General features: G+C 52.2%; 11 protein-coding genes across 11 annotated transcripts; 8 read left to right on the top strand and 3 right to left on the bottom strand.

Moving 5' to 3' along the window:
• Window positions 1–573: 573 nt before the first annotated feature.
• Window positions 574–2,973, top strand: BKA58DRAFT_220778 (flavin-containing amine oxidoreductase-domain containing protein). The gene has a single exon (XM_046166243.1). It carries the CDS (start codon window positions 819–821, stop codon window positions 2,853–2,855), a length of 2,037 nt encoding a protein of 678 aa, XP_046022365.1. The 5' UTR covers window positions 574–818; the 3' UTR covers window positions 2,856–2,973.
• On the top strand, window positions 2,972–4,140 carry BKA58DRAFT_220872 (uncharacterized protein). The gene is made up of 3 exons (XM_046166245.1): window positions 2,972–3,426; window positions 3,495–3,760; window positions 3,821–4,140. The coding sequence occupies exons 1-3, from the start codon at window positions 3,221–3,223 to the stop codon at window positions 3,973–3,975; spliced, it is 627 nt and encodes a 208-aa protein (XP_046022364.1). The 5' UTR covers window positions 2,972–3,220; the 3' UTR covers window positions 3,976–4,140.
• Window positions 4,141–4,889: 749 nt separating this feature from the next.
• Window positions 4,890–6,035, bottom strand: BKA58DRAFT_422777 (uncharacterized protein; the record flags this gene model as incomplete). The annotated part of the gene is made up of 3 exons (XM_046172835.1): window positions 4,890–4,970; window positions 5,015–5,927; window positions 5,977–6,035. 3 exons carry the CDS (start codon window positions 6,033–6,035, stop codon window positions 4,890–4,892), a joined length of 1,053 nt encoding a protein of 350 aa, XP_046022363.1.
• A 1,105-nt stretch (window positions 6,036–7,140) lies between these two features.
• On the top strand, window positions 7,141–8,292 carry BKA58DRAFT_220716 (acetyltransferase). The gene has a single exon (XM_046166240.1). The coding sequence runs from the start codon at window positions 7,483–7,485 to the stop codon at window positions 8,002–8,004; it is 522 nt and encodes a 173-aa protein (XP_046022362.1). The 5' UTR covers window positions 7,141–7,482; the 3' UTR covers window positions 8,005–8,292.
• On the top strand, window positions 8,293–9,501 carry BKA58DRAFT_220717 (uncharacterized protein). Its single transcript, XM_046166241.1, has 2 exons — window positions 8,293–8,996; window positions 9,049–9,501. The coding sequence occupies exons 1-2, from the start codon at window positions 8,580–8,582 to the stop codon at window positions 9,466–9,468; spliced, it is 837 nt and encodes a 278-aa protein (XP_046022361.1). The 5' UTR covers window positions 8,293–8,579; the 3' UTR covers window positions 9,469–9,501.
• A 419-nt stretch (window positions 9,502–9,920) lies between these two features.
• Window positions 9,921–12,224, top strand: BKA58DRAFT_220686 (uncharacterized protein; the record flags this gene model as incomplete). Its single annotated transcript, XM_046166239.1, has 3 exons — window positions 9,921–10,470; window positions 10,518–10,987; window positions 11,035–12,224. Coding segments are annotated over exons 1-3 (2,085 nt in total), but the record flags the coding sequence as incomplete, so codon positions are not given.
• Window positions 12,225–13,958: 1,734 nt separating this feature from the next.
• BKA58DRAFT_442211 (uncharacterized protein) lies at window positions 13,959–15,695 on the top strand (the record flags this gene model as incomplete). Its single annotated transcript, XM_046173894.1, has 1 exon — window positions 13,959–15,695. The coding sequence occupies one exon, from the start codon at window positions 13,959–13,961 to the stop codon at window positions 15,693–15,695; it is 1,737 nt and encodes a 578-aa protein (XP_046022359.1).
• Window positions 15,696–15,847: 152 nt separating this feature from the next.
• On the bottom strand, window positions 15,848–17,434 carry BKA58DRAFT_413174 (uncharacterized protein; the record flags this gene model as incomplete). Its single annotated transcript, XM_046172404.1, has 2 exons — window positions 15,848–16,387; window positions 16,439–17,434. The coding sequence occupies 2 exons, from the start codon at window positions 17,432–17,434 to the stop codon at window positions 15,848–15,850; spliced, it is 1,536 nt and encodes a 511-aa protein (XP_046022358.1).
• A 123-nt stretch (window positions 17,435–17,557) lies between these two features.
• BKA58DRAFT_389446 (uncharacterized protein) lies at window positions 17,558–20,390 on the top strand. Its single transcript, XM_046170748.1, has 3 exons — window positions 17,558–17,674; window positions 17,801–19,810; window positions 19,867–20,390. Exons 1-3 carry the CDS (start codon window positions 17,641–17,643, stop codon window positions 20,064–20,066), a joined length of 2,244 nt encoding a protein of 747 aa, XP_046022357.1. The 5' UTR covers window positions 17,558–17,640; the 3' UTR covers window positions 20,067–20,390.
• Window positions 20,391–21,233: 843 nt separating this feature from the next.
• Window positions 21,234–21,610, bottom strand: BKA58DRAFT_389443 (uncharacterized protein). Its single transcript, XM_046170747.1, has one exon. The coding sequence runs from the start codon at window positions 21,576–21,578 to the stop codon at window positions 21,321–21,323; it is 258 nt and encodes an 85-aa protein (XP_046022356.1). The 5' UTR covers window positions 21,579–21,610; the 3' UTR covers window positions 21,234–21,320.
• Window positions 21,611–23,901: 2,291 nt separating this feature from the next.
• Window positions 23,902–26,467, top strand: BKA58DRAFT_220620 (potassium transport protein 1). The gene is made up of 8 exons (XM_046166236.1): window positions 23,902–24,062; window positions 24,118–24,238; window positions 24,290–24,426; window positions 24,476–24,760; window positions 24,814–25,104; window positions 25,157–25,271; window positions 25,325–26,042; window positions 26,108–26,467. Exons 1-8 carry the CDS (start codon window positions 24,026–24,028, stop codon window positions 26,438–26,440), a joined length of 2,037 nt encoding a protein of 678 aa, XP_046022355.1. The 5' UTR covers window positions 23,902–24,025; the 3' UTR covers window positions 26,441–26,467.
• Window positions 26,468–26,861: the final 394 nt, after the last annotated feature.

The following is a 26,861-nucleotide window of genomic DNA, read 5'->3' as shown; positions in this document are numbered from 1 at the left end:
GCATATCTTGTATCCGACTCATGTTTGTAGCCTAGCCCCACATGAGGGCTTCGACGCTTTGTTGGGTCGCACTGAGGGAACACGCAGATCATCGTATGCACCTCGCTTCTGTGACACCTTCGTGATTACAGAGTCAATATGGTGCGTGGTCTTCATCTTGAGGGTCTTTTTTGTGAGGGTGGTACTCTTTTCCCTTGCTCGAGAGACTTGACGGCCCATGGCGTCCCTGGGGTCGACGGGGACCACATTGGATGGTTCGAGGTAGCATCGTGAAGTTGCATACGCAGCGCTGATATCGGAGCCGAGATTGCTCGGAATGACGGTCATGGCTAAGCCGAGACTCCTGTCTTATCCGATGTGGGTTATCTTTCCGCTGGTAGGAACCTCAGTCCACAATGCCATCTCTTCCGTAAGCTGAATCTCCACACTATCACCCGTACTGCGTAGCGCTACTGCACCTCGCTTCGAGGGTATACTGCGGGTCGACTGTAACAGGCATTTGGGCGTGTCGCGTACCCCATCTATCTTACGAAAAGTCTTGTAGAAGTCGCGCATGGCGACGCCTTGTAGTCCTTATCGCGGCCGAATGCATAGAATTTTGGTCAGGCCAACGGCAAACGGTCCGTCGCAACGACAACTTCCGATGATCGTAGCCACGCCCTACGACGATAAGGCTTGGTGACCAACGGGAATGCGAAAGAAGGTGTAAGCCAGTGTGGTACTGCCCGCTGTGTTGTTCCATGTAGATCTGTATTTGAACAGGGCATCTTTCCTTCTTTTCACCTTCCTCATCACATCCATCTCTTCTTCACACCATAATGAAGGGTCTTTTCACAGCCTCTTCGGCTGCCCTATCTTTGGCTGGTGGTGCCATTGCCAGCCCAGTTGCCTCTCGATCAGACGTCCTCTTCTTCAAGCCTCTAACTGTCACATCCAACTCGGTACACAACGTACATGTCGGCTACGGAGACGATGATTTCGAGGGCGAGATCCGTCTGGTATATGGAGAGTGCGGCATGAAGAGCCACGCCGATGGTCACCACGATGTGGCATCCCACTACATCAAGCGATCAAGTCGTCCCGAGAGGTTCGTCTGGATCGTACCAGATGATGCTGTCCACGGCGGATGCCTTCATGCCTACTCAGGGTCTAACTTGATCGGCCGCTCAGCGCCCATCTCGATTCAACATCCACCAAGGAAGCGAGAAGAGATCTCCGACGTCGCTGATGCCATGGGTCCTTGGTTCGATGGTGTGGCCTACATGGAGGCGAAGCAAAACAACGCATCGTACGCAGCAGTCGAAAAGAGCAAGAAGATTGCCATCGTTGGAGGAGGTATGTCGGGATTGATGACCAGTCTTCTCCTCGACTCCGTAGGCATCCACGACTGGCACATCCATGAGTCCTCGCAGCGTATCGGCGGCCGTATCCGGACAAAGTACCTTGCAGGCAGCACGCCAGAGCAGTATCAGTACCAGGAGATGGGGCCTATGCGATTCCCAGTCTCGATCACCTACCCAGACCAAAACGAAACACTGGAAATCAATGACCACAAGATGGTTTTCCAGCTCGGAGACGTCCTCAACCAGATGAACGGGGGCAATACCAGCGATCTTGCCGTCAACTTCATTAAGTGGATCCAATCAAGCCCAAACCTGCCGGGTAATTCGAATGGGTACCGTCTGCCAAATGGCCGTATCCCTAGTGCAACGCAGATCAAGAGCAACGCGACAGCCTACACATTGCCAGCAGCTGAGGGCCCAGATGAGGAGGCCGTGGAGCACGCGGAGGAGGCATACGAAGACTTCGTTGGATACACACCTGAGGTCGAGCGGGAAATCGCAACCAATGTTTTCAAAGCCCATAAGAATGCCGTCGACAAGGGTCTCTTCCATTGGTCTGAGGCTGCGTACATCAAGTACGCGCTGAACGCGAGCGATGATGTTGTCGACTACATCACCGGCAATGCTGATGCTCCAATCTGGGAGTACGACACCGTGTACTTCAAAGCCACGGACTGGCGAACCATCGACAAGGGTCTGGAGTCGCTGCCTCGTGCATTCTACCCCCACGTTCAGGATCGTCTGACTCTGGGACGCAAGGTGACCGGTCTCAAGCACGACGAGAGCACCGGAAAGATCGCTGTCCAATGGCGCCAAGATCCCTTCGCCATGGAGCCGGAGAGTGAGGAATACGACTACGCAGTCGTCGCAGTGCCCTTCTCCAAGGTCAGGCTCTGGGATCTCCCCCAGTACTCCTCGCTTCTGTCGCGCGCCATCAGCGAGATGAACTACCAGCAGTCCTGCAAAGTCTCTCTGCATTATAAGACTCGATTCTGGGAACACCTCCCAGAGCCCATCATCGGTGGCTGCGGCTCAGTCGATATCGCAGGTATCGGCAGCGTTTGCTACCCCGCGTACAAGGTCAACTCAACTGGGCCCGGTGTCATCCTTGGATCGTACATCTCTGGTACCTTAGCGCGCTCGGTGGGTGCGCTCAGCGAAGCCGACCACGTAGCAATGGTCCAGCGGGCGATGGTGGAGATTCATGGCGATGTGGCTTCCGAGCAATGGACTGGTGCATACGAGCGCCAGTGCTGGGAAACCGATGAGCACCAAGCCGGTGCTTGGGCCTCCCCATTCGTTGGCCAGCAAGACCTGTTCCTACCCGCCTACTACAAGACCGAGTTCCAATCCATCTTCATCGGTGAGCACACAAGCTACACACACGCTTGGATCTTCTCAGCACTCGACTCCGCTGTGCGCGGTACTTCGCAATTGCTGTTGGACATGGGTCTCGTTGACGAGGCGAAGCAGATCGTGGATACCTGGATGGGAAGGTGGATCTCCATCTAGATGGGCTAATAGAAGAAAGTAAAAGCTAGATAAACAGCATAACAATGAATAATGTCTGATCAAATGCTATAATGCACTTCGATGATGGTGAAGTAAGGTCGCGAGAATTATTGAAAGACGCGTGGTGCAGAAACGATGGGGTGCGACTCCCCTGCGATGGCGTCATCGCCCCTGACAGTTTGAAACCGAGGCTTTCACATGCACGTCTCCAGCCACCCATATATACATCTTCGCAGAGCTTTATTCGATCGACGAGGTGACAACAATCGCGCCCGGAGTCGTCCTGCATCGGCGGAGGATGCGATCGTCACGTTGAAAACCACTTCGTCCATGTCGGTTGCCAATAACAGACCACAGTGCCGATCATGGAAGATTCCTTATCGATGTGTGGTTCACGTGATCATGCGTCGAATGATCCCCAAACACGCTCACCAGCAGCTAGGCAACACCACACGCGACAATCGAAGCCGCGACCCTCACTATCTGAAGTCTTCATTGCTCATCGTACTACGCGTCCAGACCAAGCAACCTCAAAGACGTTGCCATCTTGTTCGAGGAGCAAACTACCTAGGTAAACAGGTGCGCTGCCGTCGATATAAGTACCTAGGTATAGAAGAAAGAGGCTCATGAAACCATCAGGTGTTGTAGCCTTCTAAGATGTAAACGCTCACTTTTCTTCTGGTACAGGGTTTCGCTACCACCAGAAACCCGATCGATGAGCCACCTCGTCATTTCTGAGGTTGTGCCTAACTCTGACAGCAGTCTGCATAACAATCACGAACTTCACGTTGCGTGTGCCCCGACACCCTCGCGTACTCCTCATGCTCATCAAACTATTTGCACTATGGCGACGTCCCACGTAAAGAATCCGGTACGGTCGGCGAGAGCGCTCAAGCGATTTCGTGGTATGCTTGACGAGTCAGATCATGTGTGGGATGTACGTGTTCTTTGCTGATGGCCCAAAGGAATTGGGACGATACAGAACCTCATACGAAAAGGACCAATATCACAGTCAACCAGGAAGTACGCCGTTCTGTCTGTGAAGGACTTCTCGAAAAGATCACAGCGCAAGAAATTCGAGACCAGATATACGGATACCTTCTGGAACCGGGTACTGTAACGCTGCGTGAGCCCTTGGATAGCCTGAAATACGTGTGGCGATGACCATAGATGTGTGGGTAACCGCCCTCAAGCCTGTACATCTTCGCGAAGCCGCGACCGTTGGAGCTTCGATTTGCTTCGCAAGCAGTCTGACTTACCGGAAATCTGGCTTTGCGAGAATGTCGGTCACACGTTCTCAGTCGAACTAGTCGAACATTGGTACAGAGTCAATACCTTTGCCATCGAGCATCCCGATGACTTGTGCCGCATCGCGAACTTCGCTATCCAAGATCGTTGGCAGCTGGGTATCGTACCACGCGACCATATCAAGAATCTAATTTTCCCCAATCACATGGCGTTCGTTGCTCGAGATGACCATGGTGGGTCTCCATCACAATTGCCGCTGCTACGCAAGGGACTGGAACAGTTCCTACAGTTCAATCCTAGTGCCAAGATCAATTCCAAGATTTTGACCAGCGCAGCACCTAGGACCAAGTTCAGGACGAGCGCTTTTGCACCGCACAAAATCGGCTCACGGGCAACAGACAAAGACAAAGTCTTGACGCGTGACATGGCCGAGAAATTGGAGTTGTGTAAGGATCCTTGAGAGCGCACTTTTCGATACATTCAGGAGACTATGTGCTGCTGGGCTTCGGTTGATGTTTACTGTGGATGATGGTTTGGAGATTACCGCTAACAATGAGGAGGATATCACCTATGAGTTTTGGGTGGAGAAGATACTGGCGTATCAACAGGCGACGAAATAGCGACACTGCAACTCCAATTGGGGAATATAAAGGTGCAAATCTGCACCCAAGAAACGTGATAATCACGCCTGAAGCGCCTTAGGGACTTTTGCTTCTCTCTGTCGCACCCTTTCATCACCTTATTATCTCCAACACAAGCTATTACCTTGCCCTTCTTCCTCTTTCATCACCCTGTCGTCTCCGATGCAGACTCATCAGACTCATCATTGGCCTCTGGTTCACGGCGGGCGCGTTGCGCAGTCATAGCCTGGCGAATTAAGCGAGTGGCCACTACCACACCGTGGGACTTACTTTGTAATGATCGTCAATTTTCTCCGCCCAACGCTCCTCCGTCAGATCCTCGCTTACAACCTTGAACTTCAAGTGGTAGCCCAGCTTCACGGTGACACGATATTCGGCAGCAACCAACTTCTGAATGCTTGGGAAAAGAAGTGCAAGATCCGGAAGCGGGATTGCTGCGCTGGGGTCTGCCACCGCCACTACCACTGCCCTTGTCTGCATAGCCTGGAAGCTCAACAGAATGTTGACACGAGTCTTGAGAGTATGAAGCTCGGCTAAGTCTTCGGCTAGTGTGATGCAATCGCCTGACCAGTTGACCGGGGTGAACAGCTCGATACTCCGGATCAGCTTCTGCGTGTCAAGGCCAAAGCCATGGAAGTCGGTTTCAAGAAATAGACTGACTTGATGGGGCTCAATGAAGCGAAACGTGGAGATCCTGTACCACGCGCTAGCTAGCTCCAGCATCGTATGCCTGGGTATCGCCCTCGCTTCGAGTAAGTGACCGTAGCCTCTTGACGTGAGTGTCTTCTGGAAGTGCTTGGAGCGGCTTGCCCTCGTGTGGCCGGGAATGGCGAATGCTGGCGATGCAGACTCGAACAGGTCATAAGTATTGATACTGATCGCCCTTTGATCACCGATTATATAACCGTATACCTCATCACGAAGTTCTTGGGCAAGCTTAGCATTTAGTAAATCCAAAACGATTCGATGACGGTATGTTATGAAGTCCTTCAAGTACTGCTGGAGAACTCTCTCGAGCTGGTTTACTTTTGCTGTGATCTTCGCTAGCTTTTGCTTGAGATTCTGGAATCGTTGTCGGGTTTTTGACCTCAGATTACCGCGCTTTTGATGGGGCCTTGTGCGGTTGAGCTTGGCTCGGTCAGGTACTTCGATGTGCTTCAGGATCTGGATGTGCCTGAGGGTACTGAGATTATTAGCAGCTGCTAGGTTCGTAGACTCCAGACGGAACTTACTGGGAGACGTAATCATGGTCGAGAGTGAATTCTATAGCGGACGGAATGCACACCTCCATGATGACTGGACAAAGAGTAGATCAAGAAATTGGTTGACGAAAGGTCGCGATGTGTAGTTGAGGCTGTAGGAACAGAGTGGTGGGTTCGTTCATCAACGTAGCGTCGCGATCAGTCATCCAAAGAGAATGTGAAGGGGAGGAACACACGGGCCAGTAACTGGACCTACACTACAGCAATCGACCTAGAGAGTCACAGAGTTAGATGTCAAGACCAGGTCCAGGCTCTCACAATGTCTGTTACGATTCACTTTTCGCTCAACGCTAGCCGACGACCAGCTCTTCCTCGAACATTGGACCCCACTATCGGAGATCCTCGAAAACGAAAGCAACATGTCTCAATTAGCCGAGTCGGATCGTGGGAGCGTTTACAAGTAAGTTATCGAAAAGGCGATACAGAGGTACATCGTAACGTGAAAACTAGCGCAATCCGGAAGTTCGAACTCATATACCATGTTTTGGTAAAGGATATCAAACTATTTGCGGAACCTCATTTCACAAGGTTATTGAATACGCAGTCACTGGCCGAAGACCTGGCCTACGACGAGACCGAAGCCTACGCACAGAAATGTTGCCCAGAGTTGTGCGCTGCCATGTCGAAGTCGAGGTGTGCGAGAAAGAAGACGAAGACAACGTCACTCCACTCCAGCAATGTCCTTTCAAGCTCGCGCCTGGCGCATCGGTCATCTTCACCTGCGAACAGAGTTCATTGTTGGTAAAGGTGAGCAATTGTGTGACGGGGAATACACCATGTTCCTCCTCTCAGAACGCGTAAGCGAGCTATTTCCTCTGATGCAGCAGCTGATTGAGGCTGCCTATGAGTTGTACGGGGCGCTGGATGGGTATGAAGACTTCCGCGTCACTCCCGCCACTCTGGACCGAGAGATTTGGAAGCACACGCTGATGGAGTATTGCGAAGGCCGCGATTGTGGGTAGATCGTGCTGGTCCAAGATAGCTTCGCTGACCAATAACAGGGTTGTGACCGACACGTGACTGCAGGTGGTCATCATGCGACTTGGGAGTAGACATCCCTCATAGCACGGAGGATGCATTGAATTTACTGGATGTGAGTGGGTGAGCACGATCGAACTGGCGTATGCTATATGTAGCGTGCAATCAACTACTTGTGCTCATTATTTCGACGGTGTACGCGTACATATGCACCTTCCTCATACAAGTGCCGTCGTTTGAAGAAGGTAGTCGCGGTGACTACCTCCCCGCCTCTGCATCGTGGCATCCATTCGCGCATGCCGTATGTTCTAGGTTCAGCGACGAAGGTGGAGGTGAAGTCGTCGCGTTGTCGCACGGTGGTTGGGTGGTGTCGGCGTCTAGGGCGCGAGGGGTCGCCAATCTCTCCGAACATAGGACCTGTTGACTCAGAAGATATATTGGGAAGCTGCTCACCAACATCTACAACCACACACTTTGAATCATCGATTCAAGCAAAAGATGGACACAAAAATCTTTCAATGGGAGCGCACTGTCGCTTCGGGCATCTACCTCATATCTTCCGACCGGTCGCTCCTTCCGTACACCTTCGTTCAGGAAGCCTACGGCACAGAGGCAATGTTTTGGGCGAAACCGCTCTCTTTCACGGACCTGTCGACCATGCTTGACAACAGTCTCACTCTCGGTGTATACTCTGTTTCGGACGGCACCAAGAAGCCCATTGGCATGGCGCGCATGGTTACCGACTACACGACGCTCGCCTACCTCACAGACGTCTACGTCGTCCCCGAACACCAAGGCCAAGGAATTGGCAAATGGCTCATCGCCTGCTGTCGCGAGATCTGCGTCGGAATGGAGAATCTCCGGTTCATGGTCCTATTGACCGGCAGCGAGCAAGCGCAAGCGCTCTACAGGAGGGAGTTGGGAATGGCAAAGCTTGACGGGGTGGAGGAGGGGCTGGTTTGTATGGGGGCTCGGCGGGCAAAACTCACCGAAGCAGCGGGCGCTCCGCCCTCAGCATAGCGGGACCTACCGGTTTGCCGTGTACGCACGTATGCAGTTCCCTGCCTTAAACATGGACGACTATTCCTCGCGATCAGACGCTACAGTGACAGAAACGTGGTTTGATGGTTGGTCTCGACTGATGACAACGGCTATCTTTGCTTCCGGCCTAGTCGCGGGTCCATGCTGCATGCATGTCATCTCTAGCGTAGATATCGCCATCCATTTTTCTTTATCACCATAGACTACTGGTCTGGCTCGCGCCCTCGGCCTTCTGGTATGTTCCGAGTAAGCGGACGAGGCCTGAAGCCTGTTTGGTGCCGGCATGCGACGAATTGTCATCATGGAGGGGCAATCAGGCCTCTGTTGGAACTCCGTCTGGTGGTTGTGTGTCGCGTCGCGCTGTTACATCGAGATTCGATAAGTGTATTACGCCTACTAAACTGGGATCCGCCTCCGATGCTGCCCGAGGAAGACTAATCTAGATCGCGCATGTGTAGACCTGTCGCATAGATCGCCAGGGACTTGTTGATATACAGGAGCAGTCGACCCTGCGTTCACGTCACGTTCGCCGATCTCTCACAATTCACACCAACATGACCGCGACATTTGATACCTCCCCACTATCACGCACATCGTCCCCGCCAGCATCACTGAAGAGAAAACGAGCGGGTTCTGATACACAACCGCTTACCCCGCCTCTGGCCGCAAGCGACTCTGAAGGATCGCGTCTGCTCTCGCGCGCCGTCAACGTCCTCTCAACCGCTGCCACTGCGCTCTCGCAGGTAACTTTCCTGTACGAGTCCGACCATGTGGCGCGCGATGGCCTCCTACAGGCCGTCGAAGCCATAACAAAAATCAATCAGACAGGCGGCAAGCTCATAATATGCGGAGTGGGCAAAAGCGGACTGGTGGGGCGCAAGATGGTCGCAACGATGAAGAGCTTGGGTATAGCGAGCTCCTTCATGCACGCTGCTGAGGCATTGCATGGGGATCTCGGAGACATCAGGAAGGTGAGTTTCATCTCAAACCCCAAACGACGAGGACTGTACTGACAAGAAGTAGAACGACGCAATCATGTTCATATCCTACTCCGGCAAGACAGCAGAGCTCATGGCCCTCCTCGAACACATACCCTCCCACACACCCATCCTCGCCATCACATCGCATACGAAACCCTCAGATTGTCCGCTCCTCGACGACCGGCCAAACTCCATACTGCTGCCTGCGCCCATACATGAGTTGGAGGAAGTGTCGTTTGGCGTCTGCGCGCCGACTACCAGCACCACTGTCACCATTGCGGTGGGAGACATGCTGGCGTTGACGGTCGCGGAGGCACTACATCAAGATGAGACGAAGGCTGTGTTTAGGACGAACCACCCTGGCGGTGCGATCGGAGCGAAGTCGAGACGGATAGAGAAGGAGGATGATACCCAGGTGGAAGCGAAGGAGTGCGATGGGCTGGTTACGCCGCCGGCTACCTGACCGTGTTCAGGAAGATACCATAGGTGCAATAGGTGAGAAATTCGGAGACGTGTAGATCGTGTAGATCATGTACATGCGCAAGGAACGGCCGTAACAAACCAGAGAGACTTTTCCTCATGTCTTTCAGTCGAGAAATTGTCATCGCTGACTGACCCTGGTGATGTTCCACGGCACTTTGCAGGCAGAACAGTACAGTGATGTTGCGACCCCACACAAGCTAGTGGGTGGTGCCTTCCCGTTCCATCTGCAGCCCTCTGTCCATTCAACCTACCTTGAGTATGCGCCACCATACAGGGTTTTCTGACATAGTCTCCATTACCGTGCATAGATTGGACACCAGCGCTGATCGACGCGCACACTTGGCATAGGTATCTCGTAGAAAGCCTCCATTACCGCGCATGGATTGGATAACAGCGCCCATCGACGCGCTCACCTTAGATGACTGCATGACTGCGGCACAGCCTCACCATGGTGGTACAATGAGGGGTTGCCTGCCGCAACTTTCATCTTCCATCTCAAGCATCTTTGGGTTCCTTCACGCACCACAAGGAAATCGATATCTCGAACACGACCCATCATGGAAACACTAGCAGCCATTGGCTTAATCGCCAATATTATTCAGTTTGTCGACCTCGGCGCAAAGCTCATCGGCTCTGCGAAGGAGATGCGCGACTCTGCTAGCGGCATGACGATGCAGAACAAAAGTCTAGAAGAAACTACCACTGAGATGCGCTATCTGGCTGTGAGGCTGGACCCACCTGCCACGGAGGCGAAGACTGACGATGAACGAGCACTCCGTCGGTTGGCTCAGGAGTGTCGTGAGCTATCGGACCAGATACTTCGTCTTCTGAGTGGAATTGCCCCTACCAAGCCAAATTCATGGCGTCAAATCTGGGGATCTACGATGAAGAACTTCAAGCACAGGGACGAGAAAAGAGAACTCGAGAGGAAGTTAGCCAACTGTCGTGGTCAGCTACATTTTCATTACAGCAAGTTGACCAGGTTAGTTAATGTCATCGCTCTTGGGCACTTTTCTGATATGTGGGTAGTTCGGAAGTACAAGCGCAGCTCCAGACTCTCGGAGATCTTGCGCGATCGAATCAAGCCATTTTGCAAACGCTACCGCAACATATCGAGCAATTTCATCAAGGTACATGTGTTGATTCGTTGGGTGTTGAAGCACAGGATCAATTGAAAGCGCTACTTGGATTGACAAAAGTAGTCAGAGAAGCGGTCATCGACTACAGTTTTCTCGAGAGTCTTGCATTTGAAGGAATGCAGGCTAGAGTTGATGTCATTGAGAAAGAGCACAGAAAAACCTTCCGATGGATTGTAGAGCAAGATGTAGAAGTCGACGATGCCACGTTGAAAACCAACGCTCGCGAACTGTACGTTTCATGGCTACACCATGATTGCGGAATCTTCCATATCGCGGGAAAGTTGGGCTCTGGCAAATCCACACTCATGAAGTTCTTGTACAAGCATCCCGAAACACGCACGCAGCTGTTACTGTGGGCAGGTTCGTTATCCCTATCTGACGTGTGGCATGCTCATTTACAGTCACAGGTCAAACGAAACTGGTGGTGGCCAGCCACTTCTTCTGGAAACCCGCGAAAATGCCGTTACAAAAGTCGCTCGATGGATTGAAGAGATCACTACTCTATCAAATTCTGGAATCACATCGGGAACTGACCAAGAAAGCATTCCCGGAAGGTTGGGAATGCAGGATGAAATCACAACACTGCCCGGTAGGGCTAAAACGAAGACTCTCCCCGGGTGAAATTCACGATGGCTTCATGGCCCTCCTAAAAGACGAGACCATCCAGCGATCATACCGATTCTGCTTCTTCATCGATGCTTTGGATGAATTCGAAGATTCCCGCCAACACGATCACAGATCATTGGTCGATGCGCTGCGTAATTGGACCCGGATTTCTTCAAGAACCATCAAGCTATGTGTCTCTAGCCGAGAAGAAAATGTGTTCGAAAACGCATTTTCTGGTGATTCAAGGATACGATTACAAGATCTAACAAGACACGATATGGAGCGCTTTGCCCGTTCTAAGCTCGAATCTATACACGATGATGCGCTTCGGGAGCGCCTCGTGCTTGAGATCGTCAACAGATCGGATGGTATCTTCCTGTGGGTTGTCTTGGTCATCAAGCAGCTTCGTCAAGCTTTGGAAGACGGACGCGACACATCGTCTTTCGAGCAGGAGTTGGGAGCACTACCTACTGAGTTGGAGGAACTGTTCAAGCATCTGCTCGACTCTATACCAAAATCGTATCTGAGAAGAGCGTATCAAATCTTTGTCATGACTCACAAGCACGAAAGCTTGGGGACCAAGCTGTCTACACTGTCCTGTCTGTATCTGGACGCTTATGAAGTGGATACCGAGTTTGCAATGAAAGATACATTCCGTTTTCCTAAGCCAGATACCAATAATCTCCACGATCTGTACATCTGGTACAATACACAACTCGACAGAGCTCGGAGGCTGATACAAGGCTATTGTAAGGGACTAGTGGAAGTTAGACCCGACATTTTGCCCACGCAATCGCCTGCAAGGTCAAGACATGTCGTTTTCGTACATCGGACCATTGTGGAATTCCTTGAATACTCAAGTATCCTCCAAGTCATGAAACACCCGTTGAGCGATTTCGATACGATTGGGGCGATTTCACAGTTACATCTGGCTGAGTACCAATCTTTACCTGCCGGTCTTATCGATCTAAACCATTGGTGCCAGATTTACAGGGGGATACTCCACATGAGGTTTCATGGTGGCATGGACAGGTCGCAATACCATTTCTTGGAGCGGCTAGAGTGTGTCATCTCGAGAAAATTCCCGGGTTGGCTGGAAACCGAACAAAGTCAGTACTACTTGCCCATCTACAATGTTGGTCCCGACCCCTTCACCATCGCGACTACCTTACCCAGGAACTTGCACTCACCAGGGAAGACTGAACTTACCCTTAGAGCTCCCCTCTGCATATCGGCATGGCTAGGCAACACGTCATATGTCCACTGGAGGTTAGTTGGACCTTACAGTAGAAGGATACCCAGTCAATCCATCGGCATTGTTCTCCACTGTTTAAGGTACCGGTTACAGGAGCTTGAGGATGCTCAAGATCTTGAGTCAACTGTGTCTATATTCGAAGAGCTCTTGGATGACTGCACATCCCCAGAAACGAAATTCCTGTGGCCTAGACTCATCTTAGATTGTGTCAAGAACAAACGTGACGGCATTCCAGCTCGCTCTCGTATTACAGGCCAGCTCATCGCGTTGTTCTTGAGAAAGGGCGCAATGGTAAAGCTCTATACGACTGAGATGGAACTTTACCCGTGCGGTAAGAAGAGCATGTCCGATCCCAGGGATGTTCAGATCTGGTTTAGAGGAACGCCGTTGTTTAAGGAGGTCGAAGTATATGAAACCCCTCTTCGGTTACTCACCTTTCTGAGGCTTTCCAAGCGCGACGAAACATATATTCCATTGGAAGGTCTCGTGAAGTTCTGCAATTTTGAGAACGAAGCGGAAATACTCGAACTGATCACGCATGCTCGTAACGAAGACGGCAGTAACGGACAACGCACTAAAATGGCCGATACTGTCCAGAATATCTCTTGGAAGAGCTACCCCGATGATGCATCGGTTATGCACGCAACGTTTGAGCCTGCTCAAGAGCTTGGTAGTGCAGCCGGGCCTGGAAACCAAAACAGCACAACACTGTCTCGAACGTCCACGGAAGCAATAGCAAGGAGCGCACTGGCCAGAACGCCGGCGGGCAAGCGTCACTTTGGTCGCGCCTGTGGCATGTGGGTAGCGGTGACGTATGCTCTGCTGGGTAAGGAGACTCCATCGAGAAGCTGAGGACCTTTCACTAATATGTACCTTAGCCTTGCTGTCAGCTTTCCTGATTATTCATCAAGACTATTTCGGATTGACAGTCTTCTAAAACTTCTCATAGCGAGGCGCCCCCATCACAACGACGGCATCAAGGACCGATGTCATATCGATTGTTGTATCTAAGATCACTGTCTGGCGGAGGTCAGGTCTACAATGTGGTCGCCAACGCCGGATACTGAAGCCAGGTATGAGTTCACATTCTACAGTGTTATTTGTAGATCACACAAGACATATGGAAAGTCTGTGTAGTAGCCAGAGTTGTGGATAGTCCTAACAATACGTTGAAAATGTGGGTATGTAGCCATCATACTTTGGCGAAACTACAGGTAAGGGGCTTTGTCTTGAGAAGCGAGGTCTTGGGCCATTTTCAGTTTAGTCGAGTCTTTGTTGACATCAGTATCGTAATCGGTGGGAGAAAGAAAGAAAGCGAGTGATTGTCTACCAAAGGCTTGTAGTGAACAAAGACTTCACCATACATAGCAAGTGAGCGGGCATTGTCTTCATCGCAAGAGTAGCCTCATCCTACTGCGCGCCTACATACTTTCGCACAACGACTATCATGATCCTCATGTTAGACTCATCATGACAGACGAATATTCGCCCATCGCACGTCCGTCTCGTCAAGAGAAGAATGGTTTCCTTTGCGTTACTCCTACGCCGGCGGACAAAGCTAGTGGTAAATCACAGCTACAGCTAACCAGTTCACAACCGCAACTAAAGACTGGCAAAAGACCATTTGGAGGCGGTGAAATACTCGGAGAGCCTCTCACAAAACGATCCCGGCTCGACGAAAATGATGAAGCAAGGCGCACCAAAGAGCGCAAACCAAGGGTACTAGACCCGGCAATGTTAACCAAGCACTTCACCATGGCCAACAAGAAAGAGATAGAGAAAGTGAAAGCACGCATCGCATCAGCGACGCCATCGAATCCAACTGACATTCCGCCTCGCACCACTCGCCATGCAGAACCGGTGATACTATCGATGGCTACTGGAAAACCGATACTATCAAAGTCATTGCGCGAAGCACCGCCGCTTCATAGAGATACGCCGTCTAAAGAACGCCGAGATGCTCTGTTAATCCCCAGAGAGAACATATCGAAGCCACGTCGAGATATTTCCGCTCTCCACAAAGCCAGGATGTCTGAAGCGCAGAAAGATACGCCAATACAAGGAACCAAAGCCAACCCCATCTCCTTCAGTCCCGACCTAAACGAGCTAGACCGTGAGTTCCGCGAGGGATCAGGATATTACTCGCAGCAGGAAGAAGATGAAGTGTCTTTCATATCGCCCTGGAGTGAAGGGCCGCGGGGTCCTAGTGCACGTCAGGCGCTTAAACGAGATGAGCCGCTTAAAGACCACTACCAGCCGCCCCGGCGTACCTCACGGCCTGAGGAGAGGAGGCGGAGGGATTTCAGCAGCGTAGAATTGGAAATGACGGCGAAGAAACGCCGGACGTTGTCGAATAGCTGTGGTGTTTCTCCTCGATCGGAGGATAGAAGTCGCAGTCGCAGTCGGTTGAGGTCGCTGGTGAAGAAGCATGATAGGTATAGGGGTGATGGGGCGGAGATGCCTTGGGGGCGTAACGCGAGGTTTGATCGCGCTCTATCGCGACGGCCCCCGCCGGCATTGCAGCGACCACGTGACAAAACTCCGCCGCCTTCTAGGCAGGTTAGGAGAGAGGAGAGGTCGAGGAGTAGAGGGGCGAGAAAGAACCGAGGGCGGAGCCGTGGTGCAGACCGAGAGCGTAGCCCAAGGCGAGAAAGAAGCCCAGAGCGGAAACGGAGTAGACAACGTCGTCGTAGCTCATCGCGCCACCGCAATCGAGATCGTCGTGATAGTCCAGACCAACACAACAACAAACGCCGCAGCCGCAGCCCACGGCCCTCCAAACAACCCCCATCAGCCTCCCCTCCCCAACCACCTCCGCCTCCATCCCCCTCCGAGTCCTTCTTCGGCGCCGATGACATACCCGAACCCCATGAGACTCTCGGTGTTGGCGAAGGCGAGTACACTCTAGAGCAGGAAATGGCGTTATTTGGCCTGGCGGTTACTGTGTATGTGCAGAGAGAGAGGGTGGCGGAGCTCATGTTGAATCGCATGAGACTACAGTTTGATTTAGATAATAGGAAGAAGAGGTGTGAGGAAGGAGATGGAGTGGAGGAGAATAAGGATAGGGGGGAAAGGAACGGAGATGGGAATGGTGAAGGAAGGAATGAGAAGAAGGATGTAGGGAATGGGGATGGTGGGGAGAGGGGCAGTAAAGAGAGAGTTAGCAGGGAGAGGAAAGAAAGTGGAGGGAGGAAGGAATGTTCCTAAGGATGGATCCTCGTGTGATTGTGGTAATGGCTAGGTAGATGTATGCTGGTAGCTTCATACTATTAGACGAGATGAAAGCGAGCCTTGATTGGGTATAATCGTTGATAAATACATGCCCTGTGCCTCTACATACCTTCGTTGACCATTGCATCTCATCTCTTATTCGCCCAAGGTGCCTTCGTGCTCTCTGGCTCGTTCGGGACACTCCCAGCGTTCCCCTTTGCCCATGGCGCTGTGGTACCATCTCCCGGCGGCGGCGGTGCAGGCGTTCGACTCGCCCAAGGTGCTTTCGTGGGCTGGTTCGGACCACTGGGTACACCGGCGTCCGCACCTCGAGCACTAGCCCAGGGAGCAGCAGTCGCAGCTGGCATACCACCACCCGGCCCTCTGGCACCAGTAGTAGCCCCTGCACTAGCCCATGGCGCTGCGGTCCCTACCATACCGCCAGGTGGGCCTCGACCTGGCATGCCAGCAGATGGCTCAGCCATCGGATCGCGCAACGCGGGCTGGGGTCTTGCAGTTGGTGCCGTATTAGATGGGGTACTCGACTTTGGCTGACTGGCTGTGTGGACACTTGCTTGGATGGTCTTCGCGTTCGGATCGGCAGAGAAGGAGAAGAGGGAGCCGAAGGGGAAGTGCTGGACTACCGGGAACTTAGACAGGACTTCTGCGTTGTACATCTTGATCATTCCCTGGTATCAGGGTTAGTGACTGCTCGTGATCAGGTGTGCATTGATACTAACCTTGTTGATCTTGGCCCATCCTGCCTTTACGCCGGAGACGTCGTAGAGTATGTTGCTGTGTTCCCAGAATGGACCCTTCTTGACGTCGTAGATGAAGCCGATAGCGCTGAAGTACATGTTCCGGGTCCGCTCTCTGGCTACCGCGGGAGCTTTCGCTACATCGCCGGGGTGGGGAGCTGATGGCAATGAGCCTTCTGCTGCTACGTCTGCTGGTGTGTTGATGGCTGGTGAGAGTTGTGCGCTACCGAATATATATGGTATGAAAGAGTGGTCGTCTAGTCCCCATACGCCATGCGACCCAGCAGGCTCCAGAGTGTATGTCATGATGAGTCGGCGTATCAAGGCGAGGTACGGTTCGATAACCCCCAGGACAATGCCGCGTTCTTGCTCTCCATCCTGTGACGTAGGAAAAGCTCCGAGTTTCCAAAGACAGCCGAGGAAAGCGAGAAAGCTCAGTTCATGACCTGAACCGTAGTCTAGGCGTTGAGAGCTACCAAAGCTGCCGATGAGATAGGCTTCCAGCTCGGTCTTGGCTGAGACGTCGGATGAGGATTTGAAAGAGAGTACTTCTTCCGGCAAATATTGATCTAACAACCCAGGAACTCTTTCTCTGACAATGTCGTACCAGGTCCTGAAGCTTACGTTTCCGAAACGACGCGGTCCAGGATCTGGTGGCGCTTCATCGATGATGGAAGTCAGGGCATCGATAAGCTTGGCGAGGCTTTGCACCACGGGTGGATGGGGCATATCTGGGTCGTTCAACTTCCATTCTTTCGCCGATTCTGTGCTATTCTTCTCTTCGTTTTTGATCTTCCGTGGTATCATGGCCGTGTTAAGCTGGAAGACGAAAGTCATGATATCGGCATAGGCTCTGCTTGCCAAGAAAAAAGTGACGTCGTCGCCATCGTGGATGCGTTTGGTGGGGACTTCGAAACTGTGCGATGCATCTCTACTCAGTACTTCCAGCACAGGTGCTTTGGATGGATTCGATGACATGGTGGGGTGCGTGGTGTTGTGGTTGTTTGGGGGGTTAGTGGGCAGGGACGATCTCATGTGATAGCGTGTTTTGGCCCACTCTTTCGCGCCTTGACAGCGTTCGATGCTTTTGGCCGCGGGGATGACTTCACTCTCCCCCCACATCGCCGTCATCGCTCGGATACCCTCATTAGGACAAATGCGCTAGTGTTGTTGACGCTCATTATATGGCGCGACTTAAGGATGCGCCCAAGCAGGCAGGTGCGTAGTGTCGCAGCTGCTGTCGAGCTGGCAGGTAGATGCGCGAAGCTCTCCAACATGCTCACCAGCTACACAATCCTACATGAAGCTTCCATCCGAGCTTATATAAACTGACATTCCATATAGCATTCCAAAAACCCGCCTCGCCTTCCTCAGACGACAATGCTGCAACCCAACAGCTCCTCGCCGAGTCCAACTCTCCAAGCGCCAATCCACCCTCATCGTCTGCAATTCTCGGTGCCAACCTCCTCAATGCAGCGCGTCCTGGAAAGCTCAAGCGAGTCAGCATACTTCCCGAGGGAGCCAGGCAGAACCTCGCGATAAGAGGTGACCCCTACGAGATTGAGCTGAGCCCTGAGAAGGGTCGATACGCGTTGCCAGAAAAAGTCAATCACAAGCCGTTGAAGATCAATAGGAAGAAGAAGGAGGAGGAGGAGAAAAAGAAACCAGCTAAGAAGAAGGAACAGACAGCAGAACAGGCGGAACAGGAGAAGAGTGAGGCCCCTGTGCCTTCTGCAGAGCTCCCAGTGCACGACGAAGCTGGGCCTCAAGTGGTTGAAGATGAGCGGGTAGAGGATTTGACTGTAGCAGAACCTGAGATACGTTCCTCGCCGCCGGAGCTCGCACAGCCTCAACACACCCCATCCAAAGCCACAGCGCCTGAACGCGACAACGGTGTGATCGACTCCACTGGCACCACCAGCGGAGGTGGAGTACCTGCTGGAATACCTGCTGAAGCGCAGGAGGACAACGGCAGTACACGACGAACGTCGAAACGAAAGTCGGAGTCGGATCACAGCGAGGAGCAACCCTCCAAGATCCTGAGGAAACAAAGGCGGACGACTGGCGAATCGGACGCATCGAGAAAGAGTCGCCCGCAAGTACGCATACCGGTCCGGCAAAGCTCGCAACAGCAGGATGTCGCGGACACACTAGGACACAACGATGTTCAAGTCACGCAAGAAGGCGCCAAAGTCCATTCGGCGCAGACAAAGGAGTCCCACCGAAATCCTGCAGCACGAAAACTGAAACCTCGGAAGCATCGTACCAACGGCACTGCTGAGTCTAGCCAGCAGCTACTAGCTAACAGGAGAGGATTGCAAATACGCGCAGAATCGCCCAATCAAGCTCCAGAAGTTGCTGGTGTTTCAGAGACTGAGAACGCGCCTGTTATTGACGCGTTTCAGGATGATTTAGACGAAGACGAGGCTAGTAGCGTCGCTGAAGAAGCTGATAACATAACGCGCCCTACAGGAAGGCCTGGGAGTATCGAAACCGTCTTTGAATTTCTCAACCTTGAGGTACGGCCAGGAAAGTGCCGGACTAAGCTGGGTAGCACCATCAGACGCGCATGCAATACATACAGGGCACACCTTCAGGAAGGTGACATTTCCATGGACACTGTCGTCGATGAAGCTGATGACTTACGAGGAGCGCTCGGACAAATCAGTATAGGAGTTGAAAAGAAGGACCAGCGCGCCTTCAAAGGAGATGCCTATAGCCACGTCTTCCGGGCTCTTACATTATACCTCGAAGCATTGTATAACTGGCTACTTGAGAACGGTGGCGAGGTGACCGAATCTCTGGATGCTATGCAGGTGCTGTCACCTCTGATACACCAGATACTTATTTTCAAGGACACCATCGCTGAGTGGAACGTCGCTGTACCTCAACGATTGAAGGGCGATCGAGTCATCAAGAATGTTGATATTGGTCTCATTGCTCATCTTCGACAAGTGGCCAAGACGTATCGCGGACACCTCAGTAGATTAAATGTCAGGGAGGAGCATCGCAAGCTCCAAGGAGACTTCGAGCGCAGGATGCAAGAAAGAAAAGAGGAGGAGAACCGCAAAGCCGAACTTGTGGAAGCGCGAATGCAGCGGTGGAAATATTGGCAGGCCCTGCACATTGCGCGCTTGACGTGCGAGCCCGATGCGCGTAGAAGGAGCAAGCTGGCTATCACGAGACTCGAAGACTTGGAGGAGAGAGACGCCAACGGCGTTGTCTTCGAACGATTGCCAGTATTTAGGTCTCGTACCGCTCCACCGCATCGTCAAGCATCCGCGTTGGACAATAAGCCGGAGTGGACAGAAGAGGAAGAAACTGCTCTGCTTGAAGGCTTGAGACATCTCGCTGGTACGTTCGGTGACATTGTTCACAGCTTGCCATCCTCGCCCTGACATGTGTTCTAGGTCCTAGAGTCTTCGAGAAGATATTCACGACGTATTGCCGCCCCGATTCATCTCATCCACTTAGTGGCCGTTTGCGCGATCGCAGCGTCGCGGAGATTGTCACGAAAGCAGCACAGTTCCGATCAGACTTCCAGAAGTTATATCAAGATAATGGCTGGGAGGTCGAGGAATGGATTACGAAGATTCCAGTATTGCCGTAAGTCCGGGTTGTCTCGATCCTTCGATCCGCCTCTGCTCGACGTGCGATTCTGTCCCTTTTTCGCTGGGCGAAACTGGGATTTTGCCAAGTCACGCTATTTGCCGTTTGTCTCTTTGTGATACCCCTCGTATGCTATCACTCTTTATATCATCGCAAGCATTATTATCAGCGTGTGTTTCGTGCAGTGCGCACCCGTAGTCTAAAGTCGCACATGTCTAGACCTGTCCTCACAGTGGCCCACCATCCACCACATCCTCCTATGTGCTTCATAGATACAATCACCACACACTGTCGCATCCAGTGATATCTTAGAAACTACAATCACTGCTACTTATCTGGTGAAATCACGAGTCTGTTCTTACGCTCGTGGGTGCGTGGCCAGATTACTGGACGTGAATGACAATTACGCGAATGGTCAACCGGCGACCGGTAGACATAAACTTGGGAACTGGTAATCTGCCTCCGCTTCTCCACCCGTTATCGCACCTCTACACAAAAGGCAATATTCATTTCGGATTATTTTCACCTTGGGTTCCGCGCACTCGTCCATCAACCGCCCACGGTCGCAAAGTCGCCCTCTCACTTCAAATTTCTTGCACTCTCTCTCTTCCCTCCTACGTACTCCAACGCGCCTCTTGCTTTCAACCGCAACCGCGACCCTGAATTTGAATATTCACCAAATTCAGGTCAACGATCTTGACGCATACTCAATACTTACCACGATGTCAGCACCTATAATATCCACCCCTGCGGCTACAACGCCCTTCTCCAAAGCGGCTAGCCTTGCACACTACGAGATCAAGAACTCGTTCGAGCTCATGATAATGGCCAAGCTGCGTTGCATTTCTGACGCTGGTGGGAACCAAGAGATTATCGCGCGTCTCATGGCGCAAGATAAAGAGAATGGAACTTGGCCTGGTAAGCATGAGGAGCCTGGGGCAGCTGCGACAAAGACCGGTGTTGCAGCTAAGAAGAAAGACGAGGAAGAACTGGTTGTCGTGCCGGTCAAGCAGGTCTTGGCTAAAGAAGAGACGCCTTTTGAGACTGAAGTCGCTGTTGAGGAAAAAGCGGATCACGCGCCTTCTGCAACTGTCTCCAAAGACATTACCGTCCCCACTGCGACCGCTAGCACCACCATAACTGGCACCAGGAGCAGAAGGCCAATAATCCCTTTGTCACAATTGGCACACGAATGGGATGAACAATGGGGTGCACCCTACACTTTTCCTCAGGCCGCTATCGCCGGCTCGAAATCTCAAGACAAATCTGTGACTCGCGCCGAGTCCGTTTCTAGTGGCTCGAAGTCACCCGTCACTCCCACCTCTACCGTCTCGCAAGTCTCTCCCGTGTCTCTGGCAACTCCTGCCTCGTCCCTTCCGACCATCCCGGCTTCTTTGAAGTCGAATCCATACACCCTTCTCATGAGCGATGAAACGGATGATGTAGAAGAAGAAGAGAGCGAGAACGAGGGGCTTATCACTCCGGTGAAGAAGAATACGGGGAAGGCGCCCATTGTGCACAAGAAGGTTCAGAAGACTTCTTTCGTGCATCAAAAGAAGAAGGAGATTCCTCTTGTAAGCAGCGATGATGTGGACGCTGGGTACGAGATTAAGACGAAGAAGAAGCGTGGGAAGAAAAGCGGAAAGCAGGTCAACGAGAACAATGCTGCTGCGGTGTCCACGGGCGCTGATAATGCGGATGCGGTAGCGGCCAGTGATGATACTGCTGCTGCTACTACAAAACAGCCTGAGAACCTCCCGGATCCTGTTTCGCCTGCCAGATCTGCGCATGCTGAGGCTACGTCAGAGTCTAAGGTCGATGTTCTCTCAGAGTCTGCCGTGGTTGTGCGAGACTTTGGTGCTGTGAATTCACCCTCGCCGTCGCCCTCGCGGTCACCCTCACCCGAAAAGGCAGCTCACAAGCACGACGTAGCCGATTTCTACAACATGCCCTCGCAAACGCAGGAAATTCCCGCCTTCGGTGAGACCTTTGCTCAAAAGCAGAATCTGGGGCAGAGGATATCCTACCTTACCCCCTCGCCACTCCAACCAGTTCAATCAGCGAAATCAATGAAGAACACTCCGGTCCAAATCTTCGTTGGCGCTCCTCCATCACCACCGTCACCGCCACCACAGTATATTCATGCTGCTCCGTCGTTCTCCGCGCCCACAATGGCAAAGAGCCAGCGGCGCAACGAGAAGCGCAAACAGGACCAGGCTGTTTCCTCGTCAAATATGTATGACGCACTGGTCGCCGACGATACCGTTGACGCTGATGAGACCGCTTCTGCTTCTGGTGACACCGATGATGAACGTGATGGCGATAGCGACGGCGAGGCTGCACCTGCTCCGAAGACGAACGCGAAGAAAAATAAGAGGCGCGGGAAGAAGGGTGGGAAGAAGGTGCAGGCGATGAAGCAGAAAGTGAACCAGGCTGTGGAGGTTCCTGTGGTGGTTCAGCAGACGGTGGCGATGCCGGCACCGATGAAGATGGAGATGTCGCATGTGGTTGGTGCGGTGGCGATTGTTATGCTTCTTGTTGCGCTTTTGGGGGCTCAGGTTTTAGGATAGAGTAGCAGAGCGCGTGTTCAGCTGCTCGATAGGTGGATGGCATCTTGTGTTCGGTTCTTAGCGGCATTTCCTGGAGTATCTGGGGTTTCACGAAGACACAGTGGTTTACAAGGAATTCTGGCGTTCTGATGGGATTAGCAAAGTAATTTTAGATACTTCTCGTAACACTTTGTGTGTGCAACGAAGAATCGAGTGCGCCATTGGATCAGACTATGGCCTGGTCTTAGTTCAAATTTGTCTTTGATATACTCCTTTGGTACCCAATATGACTGCGATAGACTGATGTTGTTCGCTGTGTGTCTGTCAAGGTGGTGTGTGTTTTGTTTCCGCGATGAGTTTCATGCCACTTCGTTCGCGTTGTATCAAATCTGAGAAAGTTCTTGCGCCTTCGACTGCTCCGCATACTGCGTTACTAGAATTGTGTTTCGAGGCTTCTACGAGTGCGAAAGCGAACAGGTGCGTCCGTCGAACGCGATGGAATGGAATCGGGAAGTGCATAACCGTCACCAACTGGGCGGTGTGAGCTTAATCAAGCGTGAGTAGCCAGGAAGTCCCGTCTCATGTTGCGCGAATAATCAGAAAAGGGTGAGGTTTCTAAACGTAAAGTCTTCCGTTCCTGGACTCGCCCTGGACAAGATGGCTACGGCTGAATGGAATGCACTAGCACCGCACGCCGTGGCCCTTTTGCGGTCATTTGAACTGCCGTGGACACCCTCAAGGCCGTTACCAAGCAGTCATCCCACAGGCTCCGCAAGCCATCGCGAGCTACGCGCGACTGTATCTGCATTACCACCAGCAAAGCCCACGAGTATACCATGTGGAATAACACCCCCACCGTGCAAGCGATCGCGCACCTGCATACATGTAAATCAACCGACCAATAACAAGCTTTCACGCAGCGGGAGGGGTCCGCGCTAGTCCGCAGCCAGAAGCTTGTAGGGAGAGCACCGCCTTCCCACAACCACGACATCATCACAATGCGCGAATTATCCCCCCTTGGCGCACGCCGGCGAAGCAAGTAAAATGTAGCCCATCCTACTTTCACGTGCGGTTTCGTGGCCGCAATAGGCAAAACCAGGCCCACGATGGCAGTGGCTGAGCAACACCGCTGATCGCAAGATAAATCCCTCATACAAAACATTTTGCTGGGCTTTTGTACCCAGGCCGTATTGCGCTGTAGCTCACGTGTTTTCTGGGCGATTCTACACCCCTCTCCTTCTCTTTTTATTCCTTTCACAATACATTGGTAGCTTTCTGTACTGTGCTTTGAACACGAAAGAGTTATTTTTCCTTTCGCTTACTTCGCCCTTGCGCTTTCGTTGCGTTACTGCACGTAGCGATAATCCCTCAGTGTGTCACTGCGGATTGAGCGCATAGCGACAAAGGCAATATGTGGAAGCCGCCAATCAACTTCATCACGCTGCATTGTAGGTTGCAGAAGGTTCCGTCTCATCCGGGAACGGCATGGCTAACGCGGTGTAGATGCATACATTCTCAGTTTCGGGATTCTGGCCCTGATCATCATCTATCCCTATGGAAATCTCTCGGCTATCGATGCGTACTACTTTGGTGTCAGCGCGTCGACTGAATCTGGCTTGAACCCGTATGTTTGGGTTGATGTACTGAAATGGATGCAGTGCTGACGGGGCATTAGTGTTGATGTCAAGGCTCTCACGACATATCAACAGATCTTCGTTTACATTACGCCTATTGTTACAAACCTGGGTTTCATCAATGTACTTGTCGTTGTTGTGCGACTACGCTGGTTCAAGCAGAAGCTCAAGGGCATTGGTATGTTAAGCATCGCTCTAATCCTCCAGCTGAAGCTAAACCTCAATAGCGGCGGCACATAGTAGACCCAAGAGCTTGCAGCTGTCTATGAGCCGGGCTCAAACAATCGACAACACCGCCGATACACGAAAGATCGAGGAGGGTCTCACCGGCGAGACCACAGTCTCTGAAGTGAAGCCTGCTCCCACTGCAGAAGAGTCAAACGATCAACCTCCCGCTCCTCGCATCACATTCGCTCCGGATCCTCGACCCCATGTCAACGAAAAGGGCGCTTTGTATGTCCCTGGTCCACGAGAACGCGATAATGGCGAACGCATCACTTCGATGTCAGATGGTAAGCCCTCTAATCGGATGTCCATAACGACATGCCTAACACAATGACTACAGATGAAGACGAAGATGAAGACCGCATCAAGCCAGTCGCAGAGTCAAGCAACCCACTACGTCGCCTGAGATCAGAGACTAGGAGTATGAACACGCGAACCATGAGCAAGGCTACCTCCGTAGACCGCGCTGTGTCATCCATCTTCGTCCTCGGGAGCACCGCAAGCGGCGCCCGTCGTAGCGAAGACAAGCCGGCACGCAGAACACCTACCATTGACCTGAGCTCCATGACCCGGGAAGAACTGGGCGGTGTTGAGTACCGCGCACTGCAAGTCTTGCTTAAGGTCACCATTGGTAAGTAGCAAGAGCTATGTATTGGGCCCGCTCATGCTAATCATCACTTCAGGATACTTTGTCGGCCTACACACACTCGGAGTTGTTTGCCTACTCCCATGGATCCACAACGCACCAGCCAAGTACCAAGACTACCTCGCCTCTCAGGGTCAAGACAAGACGTGGTGGTACGCTCCAATCCCCTCTTCACCACCTCACTCCCATCTCTAACACACCCCAGGGCGTTCTACTCCTCCCAAACCATGGTCGACAACCTCGGCCTAACCCTCACACCCGATAGCATGGTAACCTTCCGCGACGCAACCTGGCCCATGCTGATAATGTCCTTCCTCGCCTTCGCCGGCAACACATTCTACCCAGTTTTCCTGCGCCTCCTCATCTGGACCATCTACAAGATCGCGCCCGCCGCTTCTTCCCTCAAAGAATCCCTGCGCTTCCTCCTCGACCACCCACGCAGATGCTACACGCTTCTCTTTCCCAGCACCGCCACCTGGATCCTAGCCTCCATCCTCTTCGCCCTCAACTTCATCGACACGCTCCTCATCGTCGTCCTCGATCTCGACAATCCCGAAGTAAACAGCCTACCAGTCGGCCCCCGCATCCTCGCCGCCATCTTCCAATCCGCATCTTCGCGTCACACGGGTACCGCGACCTTCAACCTTGCAGCCGTCAACCCGGCCGTGCAGTTCAGTCTACTAGTCATGATGTACATTTCCATCTATCCCATCGCAATCAGCATCCGCATGAGCGAGAGTTACGAGGAGAAATCCGTGGGTCTCTACGCCGGGGATGAGAATCTCGATGAGCAGAAGGGAGGCAAGACGTATCTCATCAGCCATATGCGGAACCAGCTCAGTTTCGACTTGTGGTATATCTTTTTGGGCGTGTTTTGCATTTGCATTGCGGAGAGTGACAGGATTATGAGTCGGGAGGACTATGTAAGTCGCCTTAATCCCCGTAGCCGGTTTCTCGGTTGAGAACGGCAAACTAACGAAATCGCTAGGCTTTCAATGTCTTCGCCATCTTCTTCGAAGTCGTGTCTGCATACGGAAACGTCGGTCTTTCACTCGGTCACCCGTCGAATTTGACGTCGCTATCTGGCCACTTCAACACATTCGGTAAAGTGGTTATTTGCTTCATGATGCTGCGTGGTAGACACCGCGGTCTGCCTTATGCGCTTGATCGGGCGATCAATCTGCCTCATGACCTTGTTACGGAGGATGGACAGGAGGAGAAATATAGGGATGAGGATACGGCGACGTCGGAGGGTGGAGCTGGGAGACAGAGTGAGAGTGAAGGGAGGGGCAGGAAGACGATGAAGAGTCTTACGCAGTAACATAGACATGCATGATTTCAAATAGAGGCGACTGAGAGGTTCAGTTGTATATATTAGAATAGATCGCATCGAAATCTCAGAGACATGTTCACAAGGTTCCCGCGGGTCTTGGATGAAAGATCTCCGTGCAACGGCCTACAAGCAAAGATTAATCAACTAGTAGAGGAGGCTCAAGCAAGGCTGGCAAAGATATTAGCATTAACTAAGTTAACCGCGAAACCTTGTGGGCCTTACAAGCCTACATTGCCTGCTCCTGCCTCTCAATCTAGCAATAAAGGCATCTCTAAGGTTAACAAGGTTGTGGTGCTAAAGTGCAAGTCCAACTGATGATACTTTAATTGCACTCAACTATCTAGTCATGGAGCCTCAACATGACGCTACGATACAGCATGAAAGCGCTTATACAATCTCAACCTATCTA

This window comes from Alternaria rosae, assembly GCF_020736505.1.
Source record: "Alternaria rosae strain MPI-PUGE-AT-0040 chromosome Unknown BKA58scaffold_8, whole genome shotgun sequence".
In the NCBI taxonomy this organism is placed as follows: Eukaryota; Fungi; Ascomycota; class Dothideomycetes; order Pleosporales; family Pleosporaceae; genus Alternaria; species Alternaria rosae.
Note: the sequence above shows the minus strand (reverse complement) of the source record. Positions and strands in the feature narration are given on the sequence as shown.